The 27,745-nt window shown below is 43.1% G+C and overlaps 1 protein-coding gene across 5 annotated transcripts; it reads right to left on the bottom strand.

The window, feature by feature from the left end:
- Nucleotides 1-629: 629 nt before the first annotated feature.
- On the bottom strand, nucleotides 630-27,745 carry rc3h2 (ring finger and CCCH-type domains 2). Of its 5 annotated transcripts, XM_017488619.3 has the most exons (20): nucleotides 21,304-21,690; nucleotides 20,031-20,075; nucleotides 19,600-19,903; nucleotides 19,128-19,245; nucleotides 18,321-18,554; nucleotides 17,629-17,804; nucleotides 16,902-17,102; nucleotides 15,730-15,862; nucleotides 15,441-15,559; nucleotides 14,651-14,763; nucleotides 14,127-14,351; nucleotides 13,176-13,330; nucleotides 12,456-12,856; nucleotides 11,501-11,635; nucleotides 9,654-9,794; nucleotides 8,938-9,154; nucleotides 7,958-8,039; nucleotides 7,551-7,704; nucleotides 7,087-7,217; nucleotides 630-6,090 (listed from the first exon to the last, which is right to left on the bottom strand). In XM_017488619.3, the coding sequence occupies exons 3-20, from the start codon at nucleotides 19,828-19,830 to the stop codon at nucleotides 5,952-5,954; spliced, it is 3,105 nt and encodes a 1,034-aa protein (XP_017344108.1). In that variant the 5' UTR covers nucleotides 19,831-19,903; nucleotides 20,031-20,075; nucleotides 21,304-21,690; the 3' UTR covers nucleotides 630-5,951. The 5 variants fall into 5 exon arrangements, with proteins under 5 accessions (XP_017344108.1, XP_017344105.1, XP_047016611.1 ...); XM_017488616.3 differs by lacking the exons at nucleotides 20,031-20,075; nucleotides 21,304-21,690 and adding an exon at nucleotides 27,533-27,745; XM_047160655.2 differs by lacking the exons at nucleotides 20,031-20,075; nucleotides 21,304-21,690 and adding an exon at nucleotides 24,021-24,530.

The raw sequence follows: 27,745 nt of genomic DNA, 5'->3' as shown, positions 1-27,745 counted from the left end.
TCCAATCTTTTGTTATACATACAGATCCTAAAGTAGTTGCGTATGTCTGTCTTTAATTTATTTATTGATTTATTTAACTGGAACTCGACTGTTCTCACTTCTAACGTCAAACTTTACCTTCTACTGATGTGTCGTTCGCAAACGAGTTCGAGTCGACTCTTTCAAGTGAACATTGAGAGACGACTTTTGTTGTAGATGAAGGCAGATGCAGTCACTTTTATAGTTTAATATACTCAAAATTCTTCCTCAATGTCATCAAAAATCTCTTTTCAACCCCTGGGCTGTTTGTTAGCGTGAACAGCTAATCATGATTCATACGAGTCATATTTGACTCAGGTTTGTGTATTTGACTCATGATTCAGCATGAAGGAAGATCTGCTAATATGCATTTTATAAATTACTATTCGTTGATGTATTCTTTATTATTACAAGTTAGAGTAAGATTTCCTGAGAGGATTTCAGCCATAAGATGGACAATCACAGGTCAAAGTACCACAAAAACGTCAACGAATCACTTGAGAGTCGAAAAGTTTCGACCCATCTTGATGAGCTAAGCCCAATGATGTGACTCACAATAAAAATGCCAGAAATTCCCAATGTGACCTTAAAACATAAGCAACGACGACATGTTCGAGGACAAATCCGTTTTATTACCTCATCATGCAGTTACAGAACATGACCTTTAATAGCCTTTACATTAATTTCCCATCATCAGCGTGGGCTTTACAGCGGCTCAGAAGTGCTTCGCAAAAAGGTACGAAACAGCAAACAGCAAAGATACGAAACAGCAAATCTGTTCAGTGCATTAAAATACAGTTCATATTTCTACGAAAAGAATTCACTTCTTACTTTTTTTTTTTTTTTTTTAGAATCTCTGATAAATATCTATGTATTTAAATATAGCTGATCATAAAACTGCAGTAAAATTCCATCTATACGATGGCGGTGTCTGTATAAACTGACGGATGTGTACCATCTTTTATTTCATATACAGTTAAATCGAACAATAGATTTGCAAAGGAAATGTCTAATACAGACGTAAAAATATTCAACATCAGCTGCTGTCAGGGTCGTACACACACACACACACACACACACACACACACACACACACACCCGAGCATGCACACCATCACGACCAGCGATCCTCAGAAGGAAAGAATTGTACATGCAGAGGTCCAGAGAGGCCGTGCAATTATATAACGAACAGCGCAGAGTCTCCGGGGGAAAAAAGAGGGACTTTATAAAAATAAAAAAATTTTAAAAAGTGACAAAAATCACACTCGTCTAGTCACGAACATAAACAACAAACTTTCAGGTTTCCGGCTCTACGGGATCCGATAACACGGGATCGGCTTAACGTATGAACCCAGCCACATTCCTTACACTTTATTGGTAACAGCTGCCGTCTACTTTCAGAAAGAATGAGCCAGAAACTAAATATGAAAGCACACATCTTCACGTTAAGCTATTCTCCCGATTATAGACTTTTATAATACTCCGAATGGGACAAGCTTAACGTTACGTACAGTTTATGGAGTCATTCTATTAATAATAATAATAATAATAATAATCATCAATACCATACTGGGAGAAATTGGGTGGTTCTGGGTTATTGTTTCAACCTGTTAAATAACATGACACTGTTATATAATATATTAAAGTTATAAGAACTTTTAACGTGGGGGGGGGGATATCTTACCGTGACAATACACCTGTGGTTTCTCTCATTTGTTTTAATTTATTTACCGATACAGGACTTACTGGTTTTGAATTTGAATTGAACTCGAGTCTACTTGCGTTCGAGAACATCAGTTGTATTGCATTAGCCGAGTGATGTATTCATTTGTAGGAATTCAGGTTTATAACCTGCAAGTGTTCATTTATCGATAAATTTAAAGCACGTATTTTAATGTTTACGGTTATTGTTTGGAAAAGAGAAGGGGGGAAAAAAAAACCCTCCTCTCTGGACTGACATTAAAAACTGATTTAATATCCAGTAAAAACATCACCAGCATGGGGCAGATGATCCGATACACACACACGTACATCAACACACCTTCTGTAATGTTATAAAAGCGTCATACAGGCGCGACTCAGAGCCGAACTGCTCCCACACTCACTCAGTCACACCCCACAGTAAGAGGGTAAACCAAGGAAATTAAAATAAAACCTGAAACATCTGCGCTGAATAAAGTCAAAGGGTAAAGAGAACCTCGCACGCTGAGGTTGGAGGAAGCCGAGGATTTGAAGCTGTAATCAGATGTAAAGTCCAGTTGGTAGCAGTGAAGCTGCTGTAATCATAAAAATTCCTTTTCTTTAAAATGAAATAAAATGTTTTTAAAAACCTACAGCTTAGCTATAGCAGGATTGAACACGCACGCACGCGCACACACACCTTGGCCAAGACTACACGCATAAATCGGCTGAAACAGCATTGAATCGTGTGTAAAGTCTCACACTCTCCTCTATAGATTTAACACTTTAACGGATTTTATGTCGCCATTTTCTCATTTCTGATTCTCCACGTGATCGCATTATAAGCAGACTTTGATGGTAAGAGGTTTTATTTATTGAAAAATTTAAATTTATTTAAAAAATCAAGCCAAAAAAAAAAAAAAAAAAAAAAAAAAAAAAAAAAAAACCCTATCTGCAGAAAAACAAAAACCTGTCATCGGACGACTATTCAAAATAAAAGGAGTTTATATTAAAAAAATAAATTAAAAAAAGGACTTCTACCTACACATCTATGTGCGAGTTGATTTCATGTTTAATGTTGGTCTTCTATAAATTCATGTTTAGTAGAAGTGTGAATGTACTACATTTTTTCAATCAGCACCGGGTTTAAATGACGTGCTCACCTAAAGACAATTTTTTTTAAAAAAAATAAATAAATAAAAAAAATTATCAATTGTCTTTAGAATCAGAATTTCAAAGTTCCAGTGGAACGGTCATGTGAAACGGCAGCGTTTAAAGGGGGGGGGCGCTTACTTTTGCACAACTATCTAGAGCTTTACGGTGTGCATACTATATATTGATCTTGACCAAAAATGATGTGAGGAAGCGAGGTTTAAACTTTAAACAGTCGTGCGATGATCAGCATCTCGCACTAACACACACACACACGATAAAATTCAACACTGGGACACCAGTTACCAGAAAACCGGTGCAAAGCGTAACAAAAGGTGCCATTATTTTTAGGCAAAAAGCCCTATTATAAATAGGAGACGTTTCCTTGAACGCGGCGTGATACACACTCCTCAGATCTCGCTGCGGTCCGAGTGAAGGACAACAGAACCGATTCAGTGCACGAGACCGCAGGAGACCGCGGCGCCGACCCGTTTCAGGAGTTCTGATCATCACCTAGCGCGCCATCAACCGAGATTTTAAACAGGAAATATAGAGCCGACCGTTACGTGCATGTCCAGTGACCGAAACAAAAGAGAAAAAAATTAAAGAGATTCCTGATACAAAAATACTCCGACACACAACTTCACGGAAGTTAGCAGCGATGTCGCGTTCGAACACAAGAGGATCGGACAGGGGTGGGGTTTTTTTTTTTATTTTTATTTTTTTTTTAAAATACGTTATATTATACTGGACACGAAGCGTGAAACAAGACGCAGTCTGATTACATCCTGAAGCTTGGACAAAGCCTGGTTTATACTTCTGCGTGTCCACTAGAGGGCAGAAAAGAAAAAAAAAAAAAAAAAAAAGCCGTACTGCAGAAGCGTAGCGTCAATACGACCTCCCGGTTCCGATCTTCTGGCTCTTCGCGCTTTTCCGAAAAGGTTCCCCAGCTTCACAGCTCAGAGCCATCTCACGAGGTGACGGTCAGCAAAGATACGTCGCTGACGGTCGACTTCGGGAGCGTTTACCGGGACAGACTATAAAACATCACCGCTCAACATAACCGGAAACGAAGAGTCGCGCTAAACGACAGTAGAATACAATAAGCCCCGCCCACTGCATACCATCCCTGAAAAGCCTTCAGCTAACTGACATCAACGGAAACGTCATTTAAGTTTTATATACGCAAGTCTTGTACACAATCCCTTCGCCGTTCTGCGATGGCAGAACTTCACGCAAAATCAAGCAAACTCCGCAATATCCGGAGGAGCGTGCGAAAATTTCCGCAGTCACGTGACGGTCATCGCGACGTGCGTTCAGCCGAAGCCGACTTCGATTCGCGTGCATCGAACACGAGTACAGCTAAAAGCACTCGTTTACCCACAAACACCACTGTGAAAGACCGCGAGAAACTATTTCGTGCGATTACGATTTCGCTAACTCGGGAAGTTTTTTTTCCCCAGGGGGGGAAAAAAAAAAAAAAAAAAAACCTTCGCAAACGGAATCACAAATCTAGAGGGAAAAAAGGCCGCAAGATAAAAGTCCCGCCCACTTTAGAGTCACACCAACCAAAGAGGGCCAACGCTGAACCTAACGCCGTGTTTAAGTTCACTTCATTCTAACGCACGGCTTGTTCCGTCACACGCCGCTGGACTCTGAACAGCTCCGGACGCTTATTAAACCGAACCGGAAGTAACGGAAACGTACTAATCGGCTGAGGCCACGCTGTAGGATGTTCCGCGTTACCGAAGACGTACGGTGTCGAGACGCCCGTGGACGGAAATGACATCGGACGTGAACTTTGCGAATCGTTACGCCGTGAACATCTACAGACGAGCTGAATCCCGACAGCTCCCTCATCACAAGCGCGCACACACACACACAGCCGTCAGGATTTAGGACGAGCGCCGAAGTTAATCAGCACGGCGCGTGCGAGTTCTTCCCAGATGGATGCAGGAGTATAAACCAGACTGTCGGAGAAGTGCTGCAGGTTTAAACACTCGCTCGATGGAAAGCAACACCTCGCAGCTCAAGCACAAGACTTGGAAAATCTCAAAGATCAAGCAAGAACAACCCCCACCCCCTTCACACACACACACACACACACACACACACACACACACACTCGCACCAGATGAAGTCGACACGTTCGCCGTGTCGCACCTACGCCGATTTCACCAACAAGTCTGTCTTTAGTGTAAATCCGTGTCCTCCTCACGCGTGCCGACGCGGTTTAACCGACACCGAGACTTCCTGTCATCCATAAACACGGACTAAACTTCGCCACAGAGCTGAACGCGAGAAATTTATAAACGGGAGCTTTATTTTCGTCCACGTTCCTTTAAGCGATAAGAACAGTCACCACACACGCACGCGCGTTAACGCTGGATTTGAGCGCCGTTTAAAAATCAAACAGCCGCCTGACCAATCGTGGGCGAGAGCAGAAAATACCGTACACTACTTCATTAGGCACATTCACAGAGTTCATTACAAAACCGGATACAAAACTAAACACTGCATTTGTTTCATGCACGTCAACAGAGTCATTAGTGCTGCACCATGACGTATGCGATGTACAGTATTTACTGAGCACCAGGCTCCCCCCCCCTCAGTCTCTCTCTCTCTCACACACACACACACACACACACACACACACACTGTAAACATTTAGTAGAAATATAGAAACCTATAGGCAGGAACTGCAATAGATTAAGCTCATCACATATGCAGATTATTATTTCGATGTAGGAGTAATCGGAGGCATCTGATTGGCTAAGGAGTAGGTTTTGATTGGCAGCTAGGTGACCTGAGATGGGAGTTGTGAACGTAAACGTGTGCATAAGCAGCAAAATTGTTAAAAGCAGGAAAAATTGTGCAAACAAAAACAAACTAACAAACAAACAAACAAAGCTTTTCCAAAAAAAAAAAAAAAAAAGGGTGGGGTGGGGGAAATGTTTTCAAATAGGGTTACGTTCCATAAACAAGATGTTTGGAATTAAATTGGGGGAGTAAGTGCTTTAGAAATTAATAAACGAACTCCAAGGTCTCATGGATCAGCGCCGAGTTTTGACCCGGCATTCGGACTCCAAAATACTGAATTTTTAGCTCCCGTTCAGGATCATCTCGTGTCCCGGGCTCGGTCCGGCTGAGTCTCCTGGAGGTCTTCGAGAACCCGTCTTCATCACCAGACCGCCCACAGCGAGACCTCCAGCGTTCAGGCCCCCGGGAGAGAGAGACTTCCTGTAAGAAAGCAGGAAGGTTCGCTGTTAGAGACTGCAAGAACATCAGATCAGATTTATAATTCCTCACACAGAGATGTTGCGTGAACACTTGCATAATTCACCCTTAAAGTGAGTGTGTCCACCAGGGGGCGGTGTCTCATGAACCAAACCAGAATTTACAGGAAACAAAGAGCTTCAAAAACAAACACATAATGAAGAAAACAAAAAACAGTAAAAACAATACTTCCCTACAAATCAGCCTTTATGAAGCTCTATAATAAATCCGTGTGTTATGATGCGTTCATAAGGCAATATGATTACAGATCAAACTTTACAGCCATCTTTACTACACATTATGAATCATGACGCGTTCTAAGTAGCGTCTTACGTCAACATCCCTTTCATGCGTAAATTTAGACACACCATCATGCTTTTATATTTCCTCTTCATGCTTAAAATCGCAGGTTATAAGAATGTTGATTCTGTTTAAATAATACTTGTATTCAAATGGATCGTACATGAGTACAAAAAATTGACTGTCCGTAAGCATGAAAGGGATGTAATGGATGATATTACATTCTTTTAACGGTTTATAAATTCATTATAATCAACGCAACAAACAATAATTATAACGATGTGCGTTATGCCTAATGAAAGCACCCCCCCCCCCGCCTCGTCCATGTTAAGCGAGAAGCGATTACGTCGTGGATTTTAATCGAATAACGGAATAAACGACGCCTTTGAGGTTTAGATTTCATGGCGTTTCCTTGCTTTGTGCTACGTCTTTACCGAACAAATATAGCAAAAGGTCGTGATCTTAGGAAAAATCGCCACAACACCACGATTGTTGCTTTCTGCAAACGAACCGATCAGCACTCGGCCGGTTAACGCACAGCGCCGCGGACACACGCGGGATGAGGTCACGGGTACGGGCTGATTTACACTCATGTGTTGAAGCGCGTTCACTTTACGCCCAACGTAGCGATCTCCCATGTTCACATGAAGCTCGGCTCACCGAAACGCCATCTTCTTCAGTAAATGAGCGTCCACCACGTGCTCCGGTAACGACTGCGCCGTCCGCGAGCTTCCTGCTCCATCGCCAAACATCCCGGAGAGGTGATTTTCACGCCGCGGCTCCAAAGACGCCTGAGAGTGAAGAAAACAAACAAACAAACAAACAAATAAATAAAAACACCACCACCATTGCCGAAGCAAGACAGAAATATGAATCTATAGATAAAGTCGTTAGGAAGACTGCTCAAGTCGTGCCTCATCACTCCTTGGCAACTGTTGCTAGGCAGTCATTTCTAACTTTTTAAAGCCATATTCTTTTTGTACGCGCGTTTTCTCTTATAACACAAACTACAGGTTTGCTTTGGGTTTTTTGGACAAAATTTTGGTCACATGACTAACGGTATCGGAAATGAATATCAACGTAAACAATGACGGAGCCTATTATGAAGGATCTGTAGTATCTACCTCGGACTGGATCCCCGGTGGTTCCGAGTCCTCCATGTGTAGAGCACACAGCTCCAGCTCGATGTCCCGGTCCGGTTCGCTCTCCGTTGCGTCCCGAACCAGGAACTCGGCTCCACGTTTCCCGGCGTTGCTGAAGGAGCTGCGTCTCTGCTCGCTGACACACACACACACACACACACACAGTTAGTGCTGAAACAAACAAGTACCCTAAAAAACAGTGTCTTTTCACTGTCTGGCGTTCTCAGACTAAAAACTCGTGTGAGATCAGGTGAGAGAATCAGGTATTACTCCCACTCAGAATCTGCCCTATGAGTAATCATCACTGATACCAAACACACACACACACACACACACACACACACAGCTAAAGTGGAAGTCAGAGCTTTACAAGTCAAAGTGTGTGTTACCTCTCTAGGAACCCGGAGCGAGTTGACTCAAACCCACAGGGACTCCACCGGCACTCGCCCTGTCCCACATGAGAGCTGTAATCTGCAGTAAATAAACAGAAATAAAATATATGAGGAAGGGGGGCACAGCAGCAGTCATGTCAGATAACTTGACAACCTCTAGGTGGCACTGGTGTTCCATCATCATCATCATCATCATATCCCTTTCATTCCATTACATTTGATAATCAATGCTGCTAAACCATAAAAATAAAACCGGGAGTAATTGGAACAAGCCAGTGAGGAGGAAATAAACACTGAAAAAGCCTAAAAACGCTGGAAGGATATTATACTTTTTTTACTGAATAATTAGGATTTCTAACATTGTAAACTTCGATCATTATACCAAACATTTTTAATAAATCATACACACAAATTATTTATATATATATATATATATATATATATATATATATATATATATATATATATATATATATATATATATATATATATATATATATATATATACACACACACATACATACACACACACAAACAAAATGCATACTAAAGTATACCATCAATTATACCAATAACATGTAAAGTTTATGTTCTTATACATTTTATAATGATTAGCTACATAATTACCTACATAACAGAATTATTATTATTATTATTATTATTATTATTATTATTATTATTATTATATTTGACAATTCAGAGTCTGGACTGGTTTGGAATCTACTATAATTTTTTTTTTTAATTTTAAATAACAGAAAACCCTGCTGCTGTTTTCCGTAGAATCGTTATCTGGACAGCAGGGACGGAGGTGTGATTTACTGACTCCTTTATTTATTTTTAAACGCGCTCAATAAATAAATAAGGGTTAAAAACAAAGCGTGCACTTGATTAGCGACTCGGTGTCTCCACATTGCTAAACTCCTGACTGATTTGGATGCGTTTGGAGCTCACGCTCTCTCACACACACACACACACACCTCTGAAGTTGATGAGCGTGGTGGTGGCGGTGCGGCCGTGCGTCGCCGTGGCCTGTACGGGCTCGGTGGTGTGGTGGTCTGTGCGAGACGAGCGTGAAATGGCGCCCCACTTTGAGATCATAGGACCCTCGCCGAACGGGATGATGGGGTCCTCGTCCTTCACGCGTCTGTACGGCTCAGAAACGTGCAGCCAGTGTTTAGACGTACACTCGCCGTCCTGCCGAGCGAGAGAGAAATCCGTGCACGTTGATCACATTGACATTATTATTTTTTTTTTTTAATTCAACAGGCTCGCTCAAACTTCAGTGTTTAACGTCGAACAACTTCAGGATTCCCCGACGTTCATCGTTCTGACATATCTGTTGTGTTTCGTCGTTGAAACGTGTACAGGTTGCCAGGTCTGTGCTTTTGATTTTTTATTACGTTCTTATAAACAGCTTCATTAGTTTCCTCTATAAAGCTGTGCTAATAGATTGCGTTATAAACCAAACTATACAGTGCCGATAACTCAATTAGATAGACGACATAAAGAGAAAAACGTACATCATTTATTCTAATAATACGCCAGCACTGGTGCTTACAGTACAGCAAATAACAGCGACGCTTCGGCAGAGAGATTATTCTGATTCACATTTACACTCATTCATAAAGTACTATAAAGTGACTCAGTGTGTGTGTGTGTGTGTGTGTGTGTGTGGAGTGATTTTTCTTCTCACCGTGTGTTGGGAACAGGAGTGAGAGTAAAGAGGTTCCGAGTCGAACGGGCCGACGGCGCCACACGACCATGGCGAGTAACGACCGAGAGGCGCGTCTGCACCTCCACATTTACAGCTCATACACACACCGCTCTCCACACGCTACACACACACAGAGAGAGAGAGAGAGAGAGAGAGAGAGAGAGAGAGAGAGAGAGAGAGAGAGAGAGAGAGAGAGAGCGACAAGACTTTAGCAATGGTCAGTAAAAGTTGAACAACTCATTTTAAAGCGATATTTTAAAAGAAAGGCGGCACCGAATAAGCACAGGATAATAAATGCAGATAAACTTCCTGTATAGGATTATTCACGCGAGAATGAATTAATAAAAGAAATTATTCTTCATTTCATTCATTCATGGAAAGTTTATTCGAGTCAGCCTTCTTCCTACTACATTTTAGGATAACGTGATTATATTCATTCATACCATGGTCTGTCTGAATACTCGATTCTGATTGGCTGGAAGGTGCGAATACATTAACATACAGTTAGAGTTACATAAAGTAGTACATCACAGCTTCATTATTAGCAGAGATATGGCACAGACTCGGGTATTTCTCACACACACACACACACACACACACACACACACACACACACACACACACACACACACACCCCATTTCCTAGAACTCATTCAAATCAATGTCATCTTATAGCACTACTTTATCTCTTTATAAAATAAAGAAAGAAAATTAAGCGTTATTCTTATCCCGCGTCAGATTTTGAGCTGCAAACATCACCGACAGCTTTAACTGGTCAACGCCGTTTTAACGCGCCCGGCTTCTCTACCTCCATGTCGTGCGTTAAAATGGTGTAATGCACACTCGGTAGTGCGACGTGCGTGTGCGGCGCGGCCCGGCGCGTCTCGTCTCCAATAACGACGCCGTGACTTTAACTACTTTAGGCAACTCTAACCGTGTGTTGCTATGGACAGACCATAGTATAACCTTTACATAACTAAACCCCAGTTTTGTTCGTTTTTTACGGACTTAATTTCTCCTCCTTATTGTTTCAAATGACGTGAAACATCACTGTTATGGAAAACATTACACTACTATTACCTTTATTATTATTTATTTTATATGGAAAAATACGCTGCAGGTCTGGAAGATTTACAGGTTTCATGATGAAGCGGAGCGTTTTTCTTTCCTGCAGATGGAAATGTACCGACTCTGTGTGTGTGTGTGTGATATATATATATATAAAAATATGCAATACTCATTTATCGTGCACATAGCTACACGATTGTGTCTAATTATGTAAATATTTATAATCAACATTAACATTTTTTAAATTAAAATAAATAAATAAATAAATAAATAAATAAATAAAATTTCCCCGAGGTATTCCCAAAGTAAGACAGGTTTAATTCTCCTTACTTACTGGAATAAATTAAGGGCGTTTTTGATTTTCTGATCGTTGAGAGTTTTTAATAAAACTCATTTCACAGAAAACGAGAATGAAAGAGAAGAAACAACAGAAGCGGTGAACTCCTCCGTCTGTTTTGTTTAAACGCCCACTAACATGCAACAGGCTGCGTTTGGAAAAATAACCGTGAGTCAGCAGGCAGGGGGTGTGCTGCCAAACTGTCCAGCGTGAGCTTGGGTACACACACACACACACACACACACACACGAACAGTAGAACCGCTACTTGCTCAGATTCATCAGTTGCTGAGCAACAGTTCCGCTTTAAATGGCTGTAACACCACACTGAGGGAGGACGACGTTCTGCTGTCACACTCACAAACTGACGACTTCTAATAAAACACACACACACACACACACACACACACACACACACGCACCTCGGAGCAGAGATCCACAGTAAAGACGGGGGAATGCTGCGGCGCTCGGCCCGACACGTGATGCTGGTGCGCCCACTGTTCCTGACGGAGAGGGTAGAAATCCTCAGAGCCCAGAGCGACTCGGCCATACGCCTCCTGACACACACGTACCAAACATTACACACTAATTAAACACTATACACGCACAGTATTTTGTGTTTGGACGGTTCAGATCCCGAGAGAGAGAGAGAGAGAGAGAGAGAGAGAGAGAGAGAGAGAGAGAGAGAGAGAGAGAGAGGAAAAATAAAGAATTAAGTCTCCCTTTTGGAGAAATTTAAACAATTTTTTTAATTCTAAAAATATATATAGTCTATACTTTCATAAAATCAATTCATATTTTATCAAAGTAAAAACAACAAAACATAACGCGGCAATAAAATAATTTTACACGCATCGAATTATTTCTGCACAGTTCGGAAAGGCGACACGATCCGTAGACGAGCGTTAAACGTTTTTAATCACAGCACAAAACATTCTATGCTGCTACTGGCTCTAAGCCCCGCCCCCACACCCCTGGTTACTGTTGCCATCTAGATCGAGCTTCCAAAAAAAATCTGGAAGGTGTTGTCAAGGTTACCCTAATATGAATCGTTTCATTCACAACGTGCCTTCTCAACTTCAAAAGATCAGCAAGAGAAGCTACGGATGTAAAAATAACTGGAATAAATAAATAAATAAATAAATAAATAGATAGATAGATAGATAGATAGATAGATAGATGAACGGGTCGGAGACGTGGTTCTCGGGTCCATCTTAAGCAGGAACGATATTTGATGGAGTTTTTGGCGTGGTAAGCACGGACTAAGTTGCACCATGTCAGTTGGGGCGGAGCTAACTTCAGGGCTGGAAAGACGTAAACAAACACTAATGAATTAAAAGCTAGAACCATGGTAACCATGGTTACTGCAACACGTACTCGGTGCAGGGCAGCTCTCCTGCTGGCGGCGCTGCAGTAGGCGCTGTCGAGAGAGTTGAAGCGCTCCCGGAGAGGGGGATGATAGATGGACGAGTGCAGCACCTCCAGAGGGAGCGAGTTGCTCCGGCCGTCCTGTCTGTGGTACAGCTGAGGCCTCCAGAGACGCCGACTGTCGTAGACCGGCGCGTACACGCCGTGACCGTGGGAGTGAGAGTGAGGGAGGGGTGGGTAAGAGGGGGACGGGGGATACGGAGACAGGCCTAAACGAGACGGGAGGGGCGAGTCAGGGTAGGGAGGAGCCAGAGGAGGCGGGGCTGAGGAGTCAGAGGCGGGGCTGGAGCGAGGGAAGCGATGCAGGTAGGGTTTGTGAGGGTTCGACAGAGGAGCAGGGAAATAATTATCTACAGAGAGAGAGAGAGAGAGAGAGAGAGAGAGAAACAAAGTTCAACGAACGACTACGTTTTATTTTATACTTCTTAAAGATATGAGCTGCTAAAATGTTCTGGAGTTCTGCAGAAGTTTCTTGTTAGCCCTGTCCATGCTTGGTTACCGTTACTATCTGGATCAAGCTTCCAAAAAATTGGAAGCCGTTGTCAAGGTTACCACAAGGTTGATCTATACATTCATTTGCTAAAAGGTATGTATATGTGAGTGAGTGAGTGAGTGAGTGAGTGAGAGTGAGAGAGAGAGAGAGAGAGAGACAGAGCGAGCGAGAGTCACCAGAAGGGCAGGACGGCAGATCGTATGCAGATCTCTGTTCAGGAAAGTATGTGAGCTCGTGGTGAGCCCTTTGCGGTAGAGAAGAGGGTTTGAGGAGCAGTGAGGTGTCTGCAGGAGGTCCTGACGCCGGGCTCTTCGGAGGAGAACCCGTTTTCCTGAGAGCAAGGGAAAAGAAAAAAAGCGCCAGGCACATGCTCAATGTTCTAGAACCTTCTACACATGCAAAAGTTCAAGTGAGCAGGGATCTTGTTATGTAACTTAATGAAACAGGTGATGAAATGGTGCAACACTGAAGAGGTCACGTCTGACTGACACGATCCTGAAGCGGTTCATTTAGAAACCTGTAAACGATCCGCCGTTTAATTACAGATACATTCAGAACTTATTTATTAAACACAGCAGACATGTTAAGAAATACCATAACCACCCAACAACCAGTGAAGATAGCACAGTAACCACCTGGGACACCCTAACAACCACCTAACCTACAATGGTAAACCCCTAGCAACCACCCAAGATTTAGTAACCATCTAGCAAAAACCTGGGACACCCTACCCCCCACCTAAGATACAATGGCAACTGCATAGCAACCGCAGGGGACACCCGAGCAACCGTCTAAGATACATAGCAAAAGCCTAGCAATCACTTAACAATGCCTGGGACACCCCAGTAACTACCCACGAGATCACAGAAAACCCCAGCAGTCATCTAAAATACCATAGCAACAGCCTAGCAACCACCAGAGATACCATAACAACATCCTTGGAACCACCTGGAACACCACAGCGATGACCAAGAGGAACAGTTTCTTTAGTTAATTAATTTCACCACCTGTTTCATACGTCTGAAAAGTGATCGGCTGTAAATAACATTTTAATGTGACATCTGTGTGTGTGTGTGTGTGTGTGTGTGTGTGTGTGTGTGTGTGCGTGCGGAGGAATCGGGTCTCACAGGTCTTGGCTGGTAGCCAGGAATCCATCAGCCAGCTCTTTCATCACCTCATCCTGCTCCTGCTCTCCTCCTCTGGGCACGAGGCGAGTGGGGGAGGAGCTCTCCGAGGCCACACCCTCTTGCTCGTCGACACACACGTCTACAGGTGAGGATTTAACGGCCCCAGTTTTGGGCAGAAGGGACGGCCTGGTTCCTGAACCAACCTTCTTATTCCGCATTCGGTACCTCGGAGGAGAGATGGGTAGAAGAGCAGTGAGATGCTGCGTGTGTGCGTGTGTGTGTGTGTGTGTGTGGGCGGACGTGAGCATGAACACGAATAAAGAAACGGAGTGGAAAGAAACTCCTGTGCTGCTCTATAGACGTTATGTAAGCAGTGCTCTCTCCTGCAGAACGCTCTGGTAGCACGTGAAAGTGTGTAACGCACCAACGTTTATAAACGGTCGTTCCTGTGTGAATGTGTTTATAATCGTGTGTGTGTGTGTGTGTGTGTATAATCATGCGTGTAATCATGTGTGTGTGCTCACTTTTCCAGCTCGTCCTGGGTGTGGGCGAAGGTGCAGTTGACACCTCGTGGGCAGGTTCCTTGCTGCCGCAGGTCTCGGCACATGCTGGTCTTGTATTTACTGTTGGGCTGAGACTAACAGGATTTTTTTTTTTAAATGAGGGGGAAATAAATAAATAAATAAATAAATAAATAAAGTCAGACCCAGACTGAATTAAAAAATTTTTTTTTTACTTTTGTAAAAAAAAAAAAAAATTAAAATAAATAAGTCAATAAATCAATCAATAAATACTTTATTAATTTTAGGAAAACATTTGCAGTTCATGTTGTAATCTCACTCTTACCCTTCAGTCCATTTTACTTTGTTTATAAATACGAGTTATTTTCAAGCGCATTAAAATATTTTACATTTTTTTCCCCTCCCCAAAATGGCCAAAAATCTCTCCATCAAAATACCATAAGAGGCAGAAATCCTGACGTAACGCACACAAGGAGGCACATTTCGACAGCGTGTGTGGCGTTCTCAGACTATCAAACTCGTGTGAGATCAGGTGAGAGAATCAGGTGTTTCTCTCTTTCAGAATCTGCCCTAACGAGTAATCATCACCGACACCACACACACGGCAAACAAACTCCTCCTCCTCTAGCTAGGACTTGTAAGAGCGTTGTTATGGTAACGCTGGGGGGGGGGCTAACTTTTTGATAGCGTTTAAATCAGTGTTCAGGCTTCGCACGTATGAAATAACTTTTATGCGATACACGCCGTGTGAAATCCAGGAGCCGGGAAGCTATGAGAAGAGTTCTGAGCTTACCGGAAACGTCTCGTGACTCTTTTTGCTGAAATTCTGGATGAACTCGAAGAGCCCATGGACCACAACCTTCACCGCCAACATCACAGACTCGAGCTCCTCCCACGAGGGGATGGCTGTGTCTACACACACACACACAGAGAGAGAGAGAGGAAAAAGAAAAAAAAAACAAAAGGTCATTCAAGCGTCCTCACACTCCATTATGTGAGAGAGAGAGAGAGAGAGAGAGAGAGAGAGAGAGAGAGAGAAAGAACACACACACACACACACACACACACACACACCCACCCACCCACGTTCTGGTCGATGCCAGCGAGGAGTTCTAGCGGAGCTCGGAGGATATTGAGGTTGGCCGGGTCTCCGGTTCTCTGCAGGACGATCGTCAACTCCTGCACGCTCTTCGTGAAGGATTCGGGGGACTGGAGCTGGAACGAGGGAGTGGAGGAGAAACGATATCTTTATTTAGATTAAAATGACGCTGCACACAAAACGGATCTTGTACGGCAGCACTACTTGTATTGTTCTCTGCTTGATGCATCGCTTTGCTTGTATTTTTCTCATTTGTAAGTCGCTCTGGATAAAAGCTTCCGCTAAGTGAATAAATGTAAATGGTGTGTGTGTGTGTGTGTGTGGCGTTCTCAGACTATTAAACTCGTGTGAGATCAGGGGAGAGAATCAGATGTTTCTCTCATTCAGAATCTGCCCTAACGAGTAATCATCACCGACACCACACACACACGAATCTTAGGGGGGCGTGTGTGTGTGTGTGAGAGAGAGAGAGAGCACGCGCGAGAGAGAGAGAGAGACATGGAAGTGTTTAAAACTTTGAGGATGTTTTCAGAAGGACATTTTTAGCCTCCATCAGGAAGCTGGTTTGATGTAGGCGTCTTTGTAGGTGGAGTTATTTATTTATTTATTTATTTATTTATTTATTTATTTATTTTACTCCGGATCGCGAGAGAAGCCAAACCTTGTGCTAATTAATCATGGCAGATATATATTTTTTTAAAATTATTATTTATTTACTCATTTATATTTGTGCACTTTACTTACTATAAAAATAATTTGACTATAATATACGAGGTAAAATAAATAGAATTTTAAAAACTTGATCTAAAATTCAACTTTAGCACCGTAGAGTATTTATACGTGCAAGTTGTATTTATACGTAAATAATGCAATGAATAAACAAAAAATTATTATTTTTACATTAACAGCTACACTACACAAATCTACTTAACCAGCTTAATTGAACGAACACTGAAAAAACTAAACTAAAATAATACAGAAACTAAATCTGGAGGAACAAAAAGTGCCCAAAGTGAGAAAGCCCCGCCCCCTGACTGCCCCCTATTGGCTAAGCGATGGACGCAAAATACTTTACGCCAAACGTGCACTAAAACACTCTTGCAAACCCATCCTCAAAGAGAGATAAAGAGTAAATAAACAGGAAGTGTGCGGTACCTTGTCTATGATGGACTGCATGTGTGATTTGTGGACGAGGTCGCCGTACAGCAGCGAGGACCACTGCTCGGGAGAGATGCGGAGCCCCGCCTCCATGGCGATGTGGACGATCTGGGCGTCGTGTTCACGCCTCAAAGCCTCGTACGTACGGAACTCCTCCTTCAGCTGCATCAGGGACGAGTCTTCGTCACGCTTGGTCACCTGAGGAGATTCGAATATGACGGTCGACGAACAGGAGCGTTTATTACGAGCTCGGCACTCTCGGTGCGGTGTGTCTGGCCTTCTCAGACTATAAACTCATGTGAGATCAGGTGAGAGAATCAGGTGTTTCTCCTGCTCAGAATCTGCCCTATGAGTAATCATCACTGAAACCAAACACACACACACACACACACACACACACACCACCTCATTTACCCTCCATTATTACAGCCTATATTTATAGCTAGTCTCATCCAACTGCTGCGTCAGGAACACTTCTCTACTCCTTTTACAACCCCACCAGGAAAAGAAACCGTGCACTGTTGCATTCTGGGATAGGGGTGACATTCCTGCCCTGCCAAGTATGCTGGAGTAACGACATAACACACCTCGTGACGAACACACACACACACCCCTCTCAAACATTTAAGTATCTTTACACCACACGAAGTACGGAATAAAACAAACGCTCCGTGGCATGCGGTTTTAATAAAGTCATCGACATCAGCCGCATTGTTGCTCTGACCTTAAAGCAGGAAGCTCGGTACAGAAGCTGCACCACGTGACCGATGCTCGTCTTGGAGGCCTGAGGGAACCGAGCTTCCAGCTTCTGGACCACGAAGAGCACCAGAACCTTGCGAGAGAGCGCCGAGCCGTCTTCGAGAGCAAGCAGTACGAGCTTTAGTGCGTCCTCCTGCATCGCTGCGTGGGAAAGAAGAAAACAAAACACACAGATGTTTAGACACGGATGTGATCAGGTCCAGGGGTAGAGGACTCGTGTACCTGGTGTTCTCAGACTAAAAACTCACTTTTGAGATCACATGAGAGATTTTTCTCCCAATCAGAATCTGCCCTATGAGTAATCATCATAGACACCAAGCAGGACAGCATGCATGCAAATAAATAACGTTTATTCTAAAAACCTGCTCATGTTGAAGTGTTTATTAAGAACTCCGCACAGACACTGGGAAAACAAGAAACTGCAGGGTGTGGTACACACGAGAGCGGCCTCTAGAGGCCAAAGAAAAACCGTCACAAATTTTGTCCTGTTATTTGAAGTGTTTTTTTTATTCATTTCGGACGTGGAGGGAAAAGCAAGCCAGGGTGGCATCTAGGGGAGTCTTACCACACGACTGCATGGAGACCTGCCTTTAAAACACAGACCTTCCCTTTGTGCACATCTTTAAACCCCCACAGCGCAACACGCGCGGGACTCACCAGGTCCAAGGAACTGACACCCTCGCGCCCGGACGGCGGCCCACAGGTTGGCGGAGAGCTGCTGTGGGTTCTGGTGCTGCAGGATGAGCTCGGTGATGGTGCGTTCTCCCAGAGAGCGAGCCGCCCGCAGCGCCCTCACACGCCCCTCCTCCTCCACCAGCTGGCAGTTCACCAACGTCACAAGCTTCCTCTGCATGGGCCGACTGAGCGCGCTCACACTCGCAGACACCACGCCTTTCACACACAGGACAGGGGAAGTACAGTTTAATAACTTTTTTATTAAATTAAAAAAAAAAAAAACGTGACATCAACGTTGGGATTAGTGCGAGTGAAGCTTACACAATCTTTACACCTGTGTTTAGCCCCGCCTTCGTTATATTCAAAATGGAGAGCTACTGTTGTGAAGTTTAAACAATTTAACGGTCAGTAACAATTCTTTTGTACTTTGTACTGCAGCTTGTGGCCACAAGATCCACATTAACCTCGTTTTAGTTCCTCTAAACAGTTCCTCGGTTCCCACATCTGAAGCTCGGTACTGACGCAAAGCCAAATTTAAAAACCGCATCCATCTCACCTGTTTAAAATATATACGAAATAAATTTATTTAATATAATAAAAGGTGCACGTCCTCGAGCTGGTAGAAACTCTACGCTTCGTCTGACATACAAACCCCACCCACACACCCCAAACAGGAAGTGCTACACACACGGTCTCATAACCACAACAACAAAAGCACACATAGAGCAGCACGTTCTCACCATCTCTCACGCCCTCACACACACACACAGTTGAGACTCGTGCTTGTACCTTTCCCCCCGGTGATGGGTTTGAGGTACAGAGCCAACTCCTCCACACACGTCCTGCACACGTCATAATGCTGTGTGTCTTCAGCGCTGGCCAGACACACACTCTGGCTTTCAGGAACCTACACACACACACACACACACACACACACACAGAGTAATATTAAACTCATCAGATACTTTTTCTTATACCAAGTTCACTTTTAAACTATTGTTTGAAACCACACGTCCAGAGAGGTATAAATTCCCCCCCACACACCCCCCCTACAATTTTACCACAACTATTTTTACCCTTCCCACCTCATCACACGTCTCCACCCAATGATGTGTGCAACGCACCAACCAAATCCTTCCTGCCACACCACCCACTATCCCATTCATAGTCTTCCAGTATACCACCTGTTTTGACGCACCCACCCCCCTCAACTCGCCTACAACCCCCTCCTGCACACTCCACCCCACAATCCCTCGCTCACCGGCACCCCCACCAGCAGCAGCAGGGCGCGGTTGACAGGCAGCAGCTCGATGTCGATGCCGATGGCGGTCTGGTCAAAGGGACAGGCTTTACGGTGCAGTTTGTGGAGACACGTCTTACACACGGTGTGCGAGCAGCCCAGGCTGATGGGTTTGTGTCCGCCGCCGTTGAACTCGTTCAGGCAGATGGGGCAGGACAGGAACTCCGTCCACTGCGCCGCCTGCACGGGCATCCTGGCACCTCCGGGGGGCGTTCACGTGCTTACAGAGATCACATGACGCCCGGGACCGACCGCTCACACACACCTGAGGAGAAACAGGCGAAATTATTTATAAAATAGTCGCTAATAACGGTTTATCAACGCGATTAAGTGCTGATAAGAGTTCTGTGGAACATCAACGTGCATTTAAGCTTTAATTTTACCCAACGCACATCCGACTCCATCGTCGACTCATCGCTGCTCGTCAACGCGTCAAACTATTTACAGCCGAAGAACGAAAGAGAAACCCTGCTTGTGAAAAGAACCTGAACGTTTAAGACTTTTTAAAAAGACTGAAAATCATTCATCAGAAAGGAGTAAGAAAACGGAAGGAAAGATGACGAGAAGAGGGCGAGGGAGCTGAGAACAGACACGGGGGAAACAGACTGAGGAAAAGAGGAGAGAGAGAAATAACGCGAGGAAAGAGAAGGCAGGAAAAGTTGAGCGGAAAAAGAACGCAGGAGAAGGGAAACGAGAAAGCGGTGATAGAAGTGAGAGAAAGAAAGGGGGACAAGAAAGAGAGAAAGACATGTTAGATCAGAGAGGGAAGAGAAATGCAAAGAAAAACCCAATTTGAAAGAGGAGAGAGAAAAAAAATAAGGATAGAACAAGAGAAAACGGGGGAAAACACAGTCAAGTTAGGGAGGATAGTTAGGAAAACAGGGAGCCGAGGAAAGGGCGAAAAACAGAACAGAAAAATAAACGAGAAAGAAAAAAAAAGGTATAAAGAAAGGGATAGGATGAGAGGGGGGGGGGAGCAAAGACGCAAAGAAAAAAAAGGGATGAAGAGAGAAAACAGAAAGAGGGAAAGGAAAGACAGAAACGAAATGTTAGAACAGGATAAACGAGATGATGGAGAAAGAATAAAGGAAAGAAGGGAGAAGGATGAAAGAGAGGCCAGAACGGAAAGAAGGGGAGTGAGGCGAGAGAAGAGAAAGAAAAGAAATTGCAGAGGAAGAGAAAAGGGTGAAAGAAAAGAAGAAAGGTGGGGGGAAGACTAGGACAGTGTAAGGAGGGGGGGAAACGGGAGAAGGAAAAAAAAGATGACAGGAGGAAAAGAACGATGAAATTAGTGGAAGAGAGACAATGAAAGAAAAAGATGAACGGGGGAAGAGAAAAGAAAGAAAAGGGGGACAGAAAATAGAGGGGAAGAAAAAGATGAGAAAGAAGACTGGAACGAGAAGATGAAGAAAGAAAGAAAGAAAGAAAGAGGGAAAAAATTGAAGAAAAAGCTGTGAAAGAATTACGAGCACGTGGTTGACCCATGTGCTGCGCGTGCACGTTCCTGCACACCGCGCGCTTATTAGAGACGGCTCGCGGCCGCGGTTAACAGGCCGACACGTAACCCCGGGCCCTACGGAAATAAACTTTATACACTTTAGAGGTGCAGCGCGGTGGCCTGTGAGTCGCCATTTTGTCTCTCTTTTGTCCTAACGTGATATTTACCGTCATTTTTTTTCTTCGAGACTAGTTCGCGTGTGAACCGCTCGCGCCCCGTCGTCCTCGTCGTCGTCCTCCCCCCAGCACAGAGCTGCAGACTTCACGGCACCGAGCACGCGCATGTTCCTCTCTCTCCTTTACACCGGGAAAGGTTGTGTCTCACAGCGCCAGGCACCGCGACTTTAAAACGTGGTCCGGCGCAGAGGGCGAATCCCGATTTCACTCATTACTCCCTACATAAGCGCACTACATGGCGTACATAGCGAGGTCTTCTGCTCCCTATTTAGTGCACTACATGTCCAATAGGAACCCGTTTGGGATTCGGACAAGTTTTTCTTCTTCGGTTGGTTATTTGGAGGCTCACTTGGAGCGAGCATACTGCCACAGCGCCCCCTACCGAGCCCCTCGAGAGCTTTACTACCGAATTCGGGCTAGCAAACTCCAAAAGAGACTTAGCCCTGAAGTGGAAGGAAAAAAGTTGAAATACTAAGTGGTTAATAACTTCCGTCGACTTAATATCTCATTATTTTGACATAATATATATATTTTTTTACTTAATATCTCGTTATTTCAACTTAATCTCATTGTTTCAAGACTGTGTCACTGTTTCAACCCAATACTAGCTTGTTATTTCAAGCTACTATCTCTTTATTTCAAATAAATATATAACTATTTTGAGTTAATATCTCGTTATTTCAAGATAGTGTATCATTATTTTGACATTTCTCGTTATTTTAAGATATTGTTTCAACGGAATATAAAGATAGTAAGGCATGTCCTTATTTTGATTTACTATCATTATTTTGACACCTCATTATTTCAATACGTCATTATTAAGATTTAATATCTTATGCTTTCAAGATAGTATGTTATCATTTGGGTGTAATACCTTATTTCAGGGTATGTCGTTATTTTGACATAATACCTTGTTCGTTTGAGTTACTTTACATTGTTATTACATATTACATTGTTATTTTCAGGACTTTGTCTAGGCCACTCCGAAACTTTAATTTAGATTTTTTTTTTAATTACTCCTACGCTTTGGATCGTTGTCGCTGCATAATCCAGTCGCGCTTGAGTTTCAACTTACAGACTGAAGACTAGAGAGCAGAATTCATGTTTCCCTCAATTACTTTAAAGTTGCCCAGACCCTGAAGCGGCAAAGCATCCCCACACCATCACACTCCCTCCACCATGCTTGACCGTACGTACGATGATCTTTTTGTGGAATTCTTACGCCAGATGTAACGGGACTTCATGCTGTTGAAAAAGTTCTATGCAAGTGTAGATGTGATGGAACAGGGTTTGCAGTAATCAGGTCTGGTTGTGTCTAGTCCAGCTGAACCCCATTATTAATGCAGTTTCATAGATCTGGGGAATTAGTAACTACGGGGGCAAATACATTTTCACACAGGCCCAGTTGATACCGGATAAGCTTTTCTGCTTCAATAAATAGCATTATCATTTAAAAACGGTATTGCGTGTCTACTCAGATCACCTTTGTTTTGATCTTAAATTTCTGAAACCATTCAGTATGAGATCTACACAAACACAGAAGAAATCAGGATTGGGGGGGGGGGCAAATACTTTTTCTAATTTGATGAAAGATAATAAACCAGTGTCGTTATTTAATGGCTACAGTACTTATTTTCCCATTGGGTGTTAGTTCAGGAATGTCGTGTGAAGCATGTTAAACGCAGTTTACTCGTTTCCTCGCTGTTAAATCCTAGTTCCTCTACAAATGTACAGTCAGCATTATTAGCATGTCATACTGCAGGATTTCTGACGAGTCACATTGCACAGCTGACCTAAATGACTAAAACTGTGTCGCCAGGAAGCAACCAACGCCCCGTACTTCCTCATGGACTATGTGCCACCGAGCAAACATCAGTGCAACGGATAGAGGCCTCAAACTAACCTGTTCTAGTGCATTGTGGGATTTCATAAAAAACACAAACTATGCATTTATGATACTTTTATATAGCAGCAGTAGGGGCGAGATACAATAATGTTCATTTGTACATGTTACTATACACACGCGAGTAGTTTAATGCCCAATGCAGATGTTCATATACTCATTTGCATATTTTTGTGGTTCAATACAGGTGAAATCCCGCCTCGTTAATAAGCCGGAATAAAAGAATTGGCATACTTTACAACATTTTTATCTAAAGCAGCTAAATAAAATGCACATTTTTTGCAGTCTACACACACACACACACACACACACACACACACACACACACACACACACACTGGATGAGATTTCACCTTGGTACAGCATTCAAATTTGTCCCTGTGATCCAGTAGAGTTTTTGTTGTGCTGAAGAAATGATGACGCAAAAAAAAAACAACCCCTAAATAACAACCATTCAGTCATCAAGACACGTGAGTAATGACACGCTGAGCTCATCACGACGCTGTGTCTCATCCAACTGCTCAGGTTTAAAACCTCAACACAGAAAACCGAAACCCCGCTGCTGCTGCATAGACGGTAAGGTGTCAGAGATTTTAAAAATAAATAAATGAAAGATCAAAGGCAAAACATGACGTTCAAGTCTGACATCAATTCTAGTAACTTCATGCTGCCTTCAAGTCCTCCTCCGAAGCCGGTGTGTACGTGTTTCGCAGGTGGAGACGCGGTGCGACGTGGTGCACGCAGTGGTTTTCGCTTTGGAAAAAAAAAACTTGAAGCGTGAGAAAACGTTTCACTTCAATCTTACCGTCTTCCGCGGACGTCACATTCGTACTGCGTCCACGATGACTTTCCGTTATCGAATATCCGATTTACAGAAAGAAAGAAAAAAGAAAAAAAAAAACCCCTACGTCGTTATTATAACGTCGCGACGCCGTTCACCTCGTAATTACGATATTTCTGATCGAACTTGAAGACGGCAACGTTAACGCCCAGATTACTTTTAGATACACAAAACATCAGCCACGTCTGCAGAAATCCACCTTCCGGCATCGCACTGCGGACTAATAATAAAGAGAAGCCTAATTATACTCCGACGTGACGCAAAGGCCGTGTGATGTAAGCCAAGGCATGCACTGATGGGCGTGCGAGTTAAAGGGGACACCCATTCCTCCAAAGCCAAACCCCGAATTGGCCCACTTAGAACATGAACCCCTAGACACAGAGTCAGAGGGCAGAGAAGGGGGGCGTGTGGGGGTTTCCAGATCACTTTACAAGGCTCTTAAAAAGTTCACCACAACAGGACTATTACCAGTGTGTTAGAACATCCTGTCCCCCACACACACACACACACACACACACACACACACACACACACACACACAGATCTAACTCAGACATCAGATGACTCCTGGTGCATGATGGGATAGCTCAGTGCACACAGTGTCCATCACGTCACCTCTGACTCGCTCTGATTTTACATTTCTTTATGTTATTTATTATGAACAAAAGAATCACTCAATCATCTCCTCATGAATGGTCTAAACTCACACACACACACACACACACACACACACACGAGTGTGTAAACATTTCTAAACTACATTTCTAGATTCACTTCATAGTGTCTGTTCAAAAGAATCGACTCTGAATCGAGTCGCTGAGCTCATCACTCCTCGGTACACGGCAGACCTGAAACCTGCTCGCGCCCTTTTATACTGAACGCTTCCTCTCCCTCTGCCACGGTGGAACTTCTCTAAACACTTTCACTTTTCTATTACGCTTGTGTTTCTGATAAACCAGCTAGTGACTCCCACAAACTTCTCCTCCTCCGTTTAACCAGAGGAAATAATTCATAACGAACACCGTGTAAGATTTACATTTGAGCACGTTACTCATACAAGTACTCCAGTGGCATTATAATGCGATTACAGGTTTTATTAAAGGGTTAGTAGCTAAAGATGTCACTGGAGAGACCAAACAGAAGTTACGCGAGCGCTGTCCGAGTCAATCGTGACGATCGAGTGAAAGAAAAATCTAAATACAAACGTTATAAGTGTGAGAAAAATCCAGCTGAAAGAGAGAGCGCGAGAGAGAGAGCGCCGAATCAGCATTCGGCGTTTTGTGCGAGAGCGAACGCGCTTCGGATTTAAAAGCCGTTCAAACCGTGATAAACGTTCCGACTCAACTTACAAGATTCTTTTAAAGAAAGCTTTTAAGCGAATCGGATCGTGCGATCGAATGGATCACGCCGGCGCATTTCGGCTGCGTGACTGCAGGTCCGTATCTCCCAAATATAATTAAACCCGGAGAGACTGACACTTTCTGCTCGAACCTTTCCCAGCATGCATCACAAAATTGAAGGGTTGTAGAAAGTAACGGACAAAGACAACATTTCTACCAAAGACGGCGGTTAAAGGGCTCATTTGCATTTCTGTCTCCGTCTCATAACCGCTCATGCAAAAAAAAAAAAAAAACCCTGCTGATTAAAGCGGCAGTCTGTAATGTTTAAGAGCGTTTCCAGATCTGTAATATCATTATCTCAGTGTCATGGTGGCTTTAAAAAATTTGAGCTGCAAGTCAATTTTTACAAATAATCAAATAAATAAATGTATTCATTTAGCGGACGCTTTTATCCAAAGCGACTTACAGATAAAGAAATACAAGCAAGTGGAGAACAATACAAGTCGTGCTCCTGTACAAGATCTTTAATTGAGTTCTAGAGAAGCAAAGTGCACAGAGTCGAGGTTTGTTTTTGTTTTTAAATAATGACGGGTTGGCGTTTTATGGGTTGGTTAGGTGCTCACGGAAGAGGTGGGTCTTTAGCTGTTTTTTGACGATGGTGACAGATTTTGTGGTCCGGATTGAGGTCGGAAGTTCATTCCACCACTGAGGGACAGTCAGTGTGAAGGTTCTGGAAAGGGACCTTGAGCCACGCTGAGTAGGCACTATTAAGCGTCGGCTATTGATCGATCGCAGATTGCGTGAGGGAGCGTAAGCCTTCAGGAGAGTGTTGCGGTAGGGCAGTGCTATTCCAATAATAAATAATAAGCGTACTATAACTTATTATGAATAAATAAATAAGTGTACTATCTGTGCTAGACGTCGTCCTTTATTAGTCACGGTCGAAGGTATATGCCGGATATCCTATGCTAGCTCTCTTTTTCCTCTCTACTTCTATTGACATTGTCATTTCTGGGCCAGAAAAATGCAAACAGGAGGTTGTAAAAGGTCTTACATTTCGATGACGCCATTTCACAGCAAAAGCAATGCACACACTCACTCACGTTTACTCACCACTTTATCCTGGGCAGGGTCGCACACGTTCATAAAACTCATTCACACCTAGGGGTGATTTATCTTAGCCAATCTACCTACTTAAAACAAAGAACCCGCTCTAAATCCAGTCAGTTCACAAAGCAACTTGACTCTACATTTCATTTCATCCAAGTGTGTATTAGGTAAGAAATCTGGAGGCAATAAATATACACACACACACGTTTGTTTTGAATCTCTGAGTGCACCTTTAAAAAATTAAAAAATTTAAAAAAAAAAATCAGAACAGCTCTGCCCATACTTTCGATTCGATTCGATTCACTCAATCGACTCCCTGAACTGAATCGAACACAAACGATTCCGCTGCGTGCAGGTGAAAGTTTTGCTGTAAGAGACACTTCCTCATGCACCACCCTAATTTCTGAGAGCCACACAAACATGACTACGTGCAGAAACACAGATATTTGTTCCCATCTGAGGCAAGCAATTAACCTAATCACCAATAATACCTCGTTAACATTTATAAACCGTGCCTTAATTAGCACAGCATTCATTATTATATTTCAGAAGTACAAAAACATGCTGCAGAGGTGTTTTAAAAAGGCGGGTAAATTGCAAAATGTGTTTACTTGAAGCTTTTTTTTTTCTGCATTCCGACAGGTTATAAATGAGATCAAATTAAATCAATTAAAAAATCACAAAAAAAAAGTGATCCCCCCCCCCCTCTTCACACTTCCATAAATGCAAACGTCAAGCATGCAACCTATAAACTTCATTTCATTGCACAGATAAATAGTGCACTGTGCAGCATATACCTATATATTTATTTACATCAGCTGTTAAAGATGGTGCATGCATTTATTTATTTAGTTACTGATGTTGCATAAGAGTGCATGAGTATAAATCGTGACAGCTATGTGCTGGAAATAAATAAATAAACAAACAAACAAACAAACAAACAAACAAACAAACAATAAAACGCACACACAAAACACAAACAGCGCCTTGCAATTTCATGCATGTCCAAGTCGCAACTTCACTTACCTTACAGCACAGTGACAAATCATCTTATACATAATCCAGCTTTCTTCCCACGTCAAGGAAATAATTCCCCCAATTTAACCTCAAACCCTCAGAAAGAACCGGAAGGCACTTTGTTCCACGGTTAAAAGTCTGAGTCTTGTCCAGGACATCATATTAAACCCTACTTGTCATGTCCATCCAGCTGAAATGCGCGAGCCCGCAAACACGCTCGCT

Source organism: Ictalurus punctatus, chromosome 16, assembly GCF_001660625.3.
Source record: "Ictalurus punctatus breed USDA103 chromosome 16, Coco_2.0, whole genome shotgun sequence".
Taxonomy (NCBI): Eukaryota; Metazoa; Chordata; class Actinopteri; order Siluriformes; family Ictaluridae; genus Ictalurus; species Ictalurus punctatus.
This window is presented reverse-complemented; position numbering and strand designations above follow the sequence as displayed.

What these genes read in the sequence shown, in the direction of transcription:
- rc3h2 (XM_017488616.3), bottom strand. Translation starts at nt 19,830, where the DNA reads ATGCCCGTGCAGGCGGCGCAGTGGACGGAGTTCCTGTCCTGCCCCATC. An exon ending in TGCAGTCCATCATAGACAAG is followed by an intron (nt 15,863 to 16,901) that starts GTACCGCACACT and finishes CCCTCGTTCCAG; the next exon opens with CTCCAGTCCCCCGAATCCTT. An exon ending in CGCTCCGGGTTCCTAGAGAG is followed by an intron (nt 7,705 to 7,957) that starts GTAACACACACT and finishes TGTGTGTGTCAG; the next exon opens with CGAGCAGAGACGCAGCTCCT.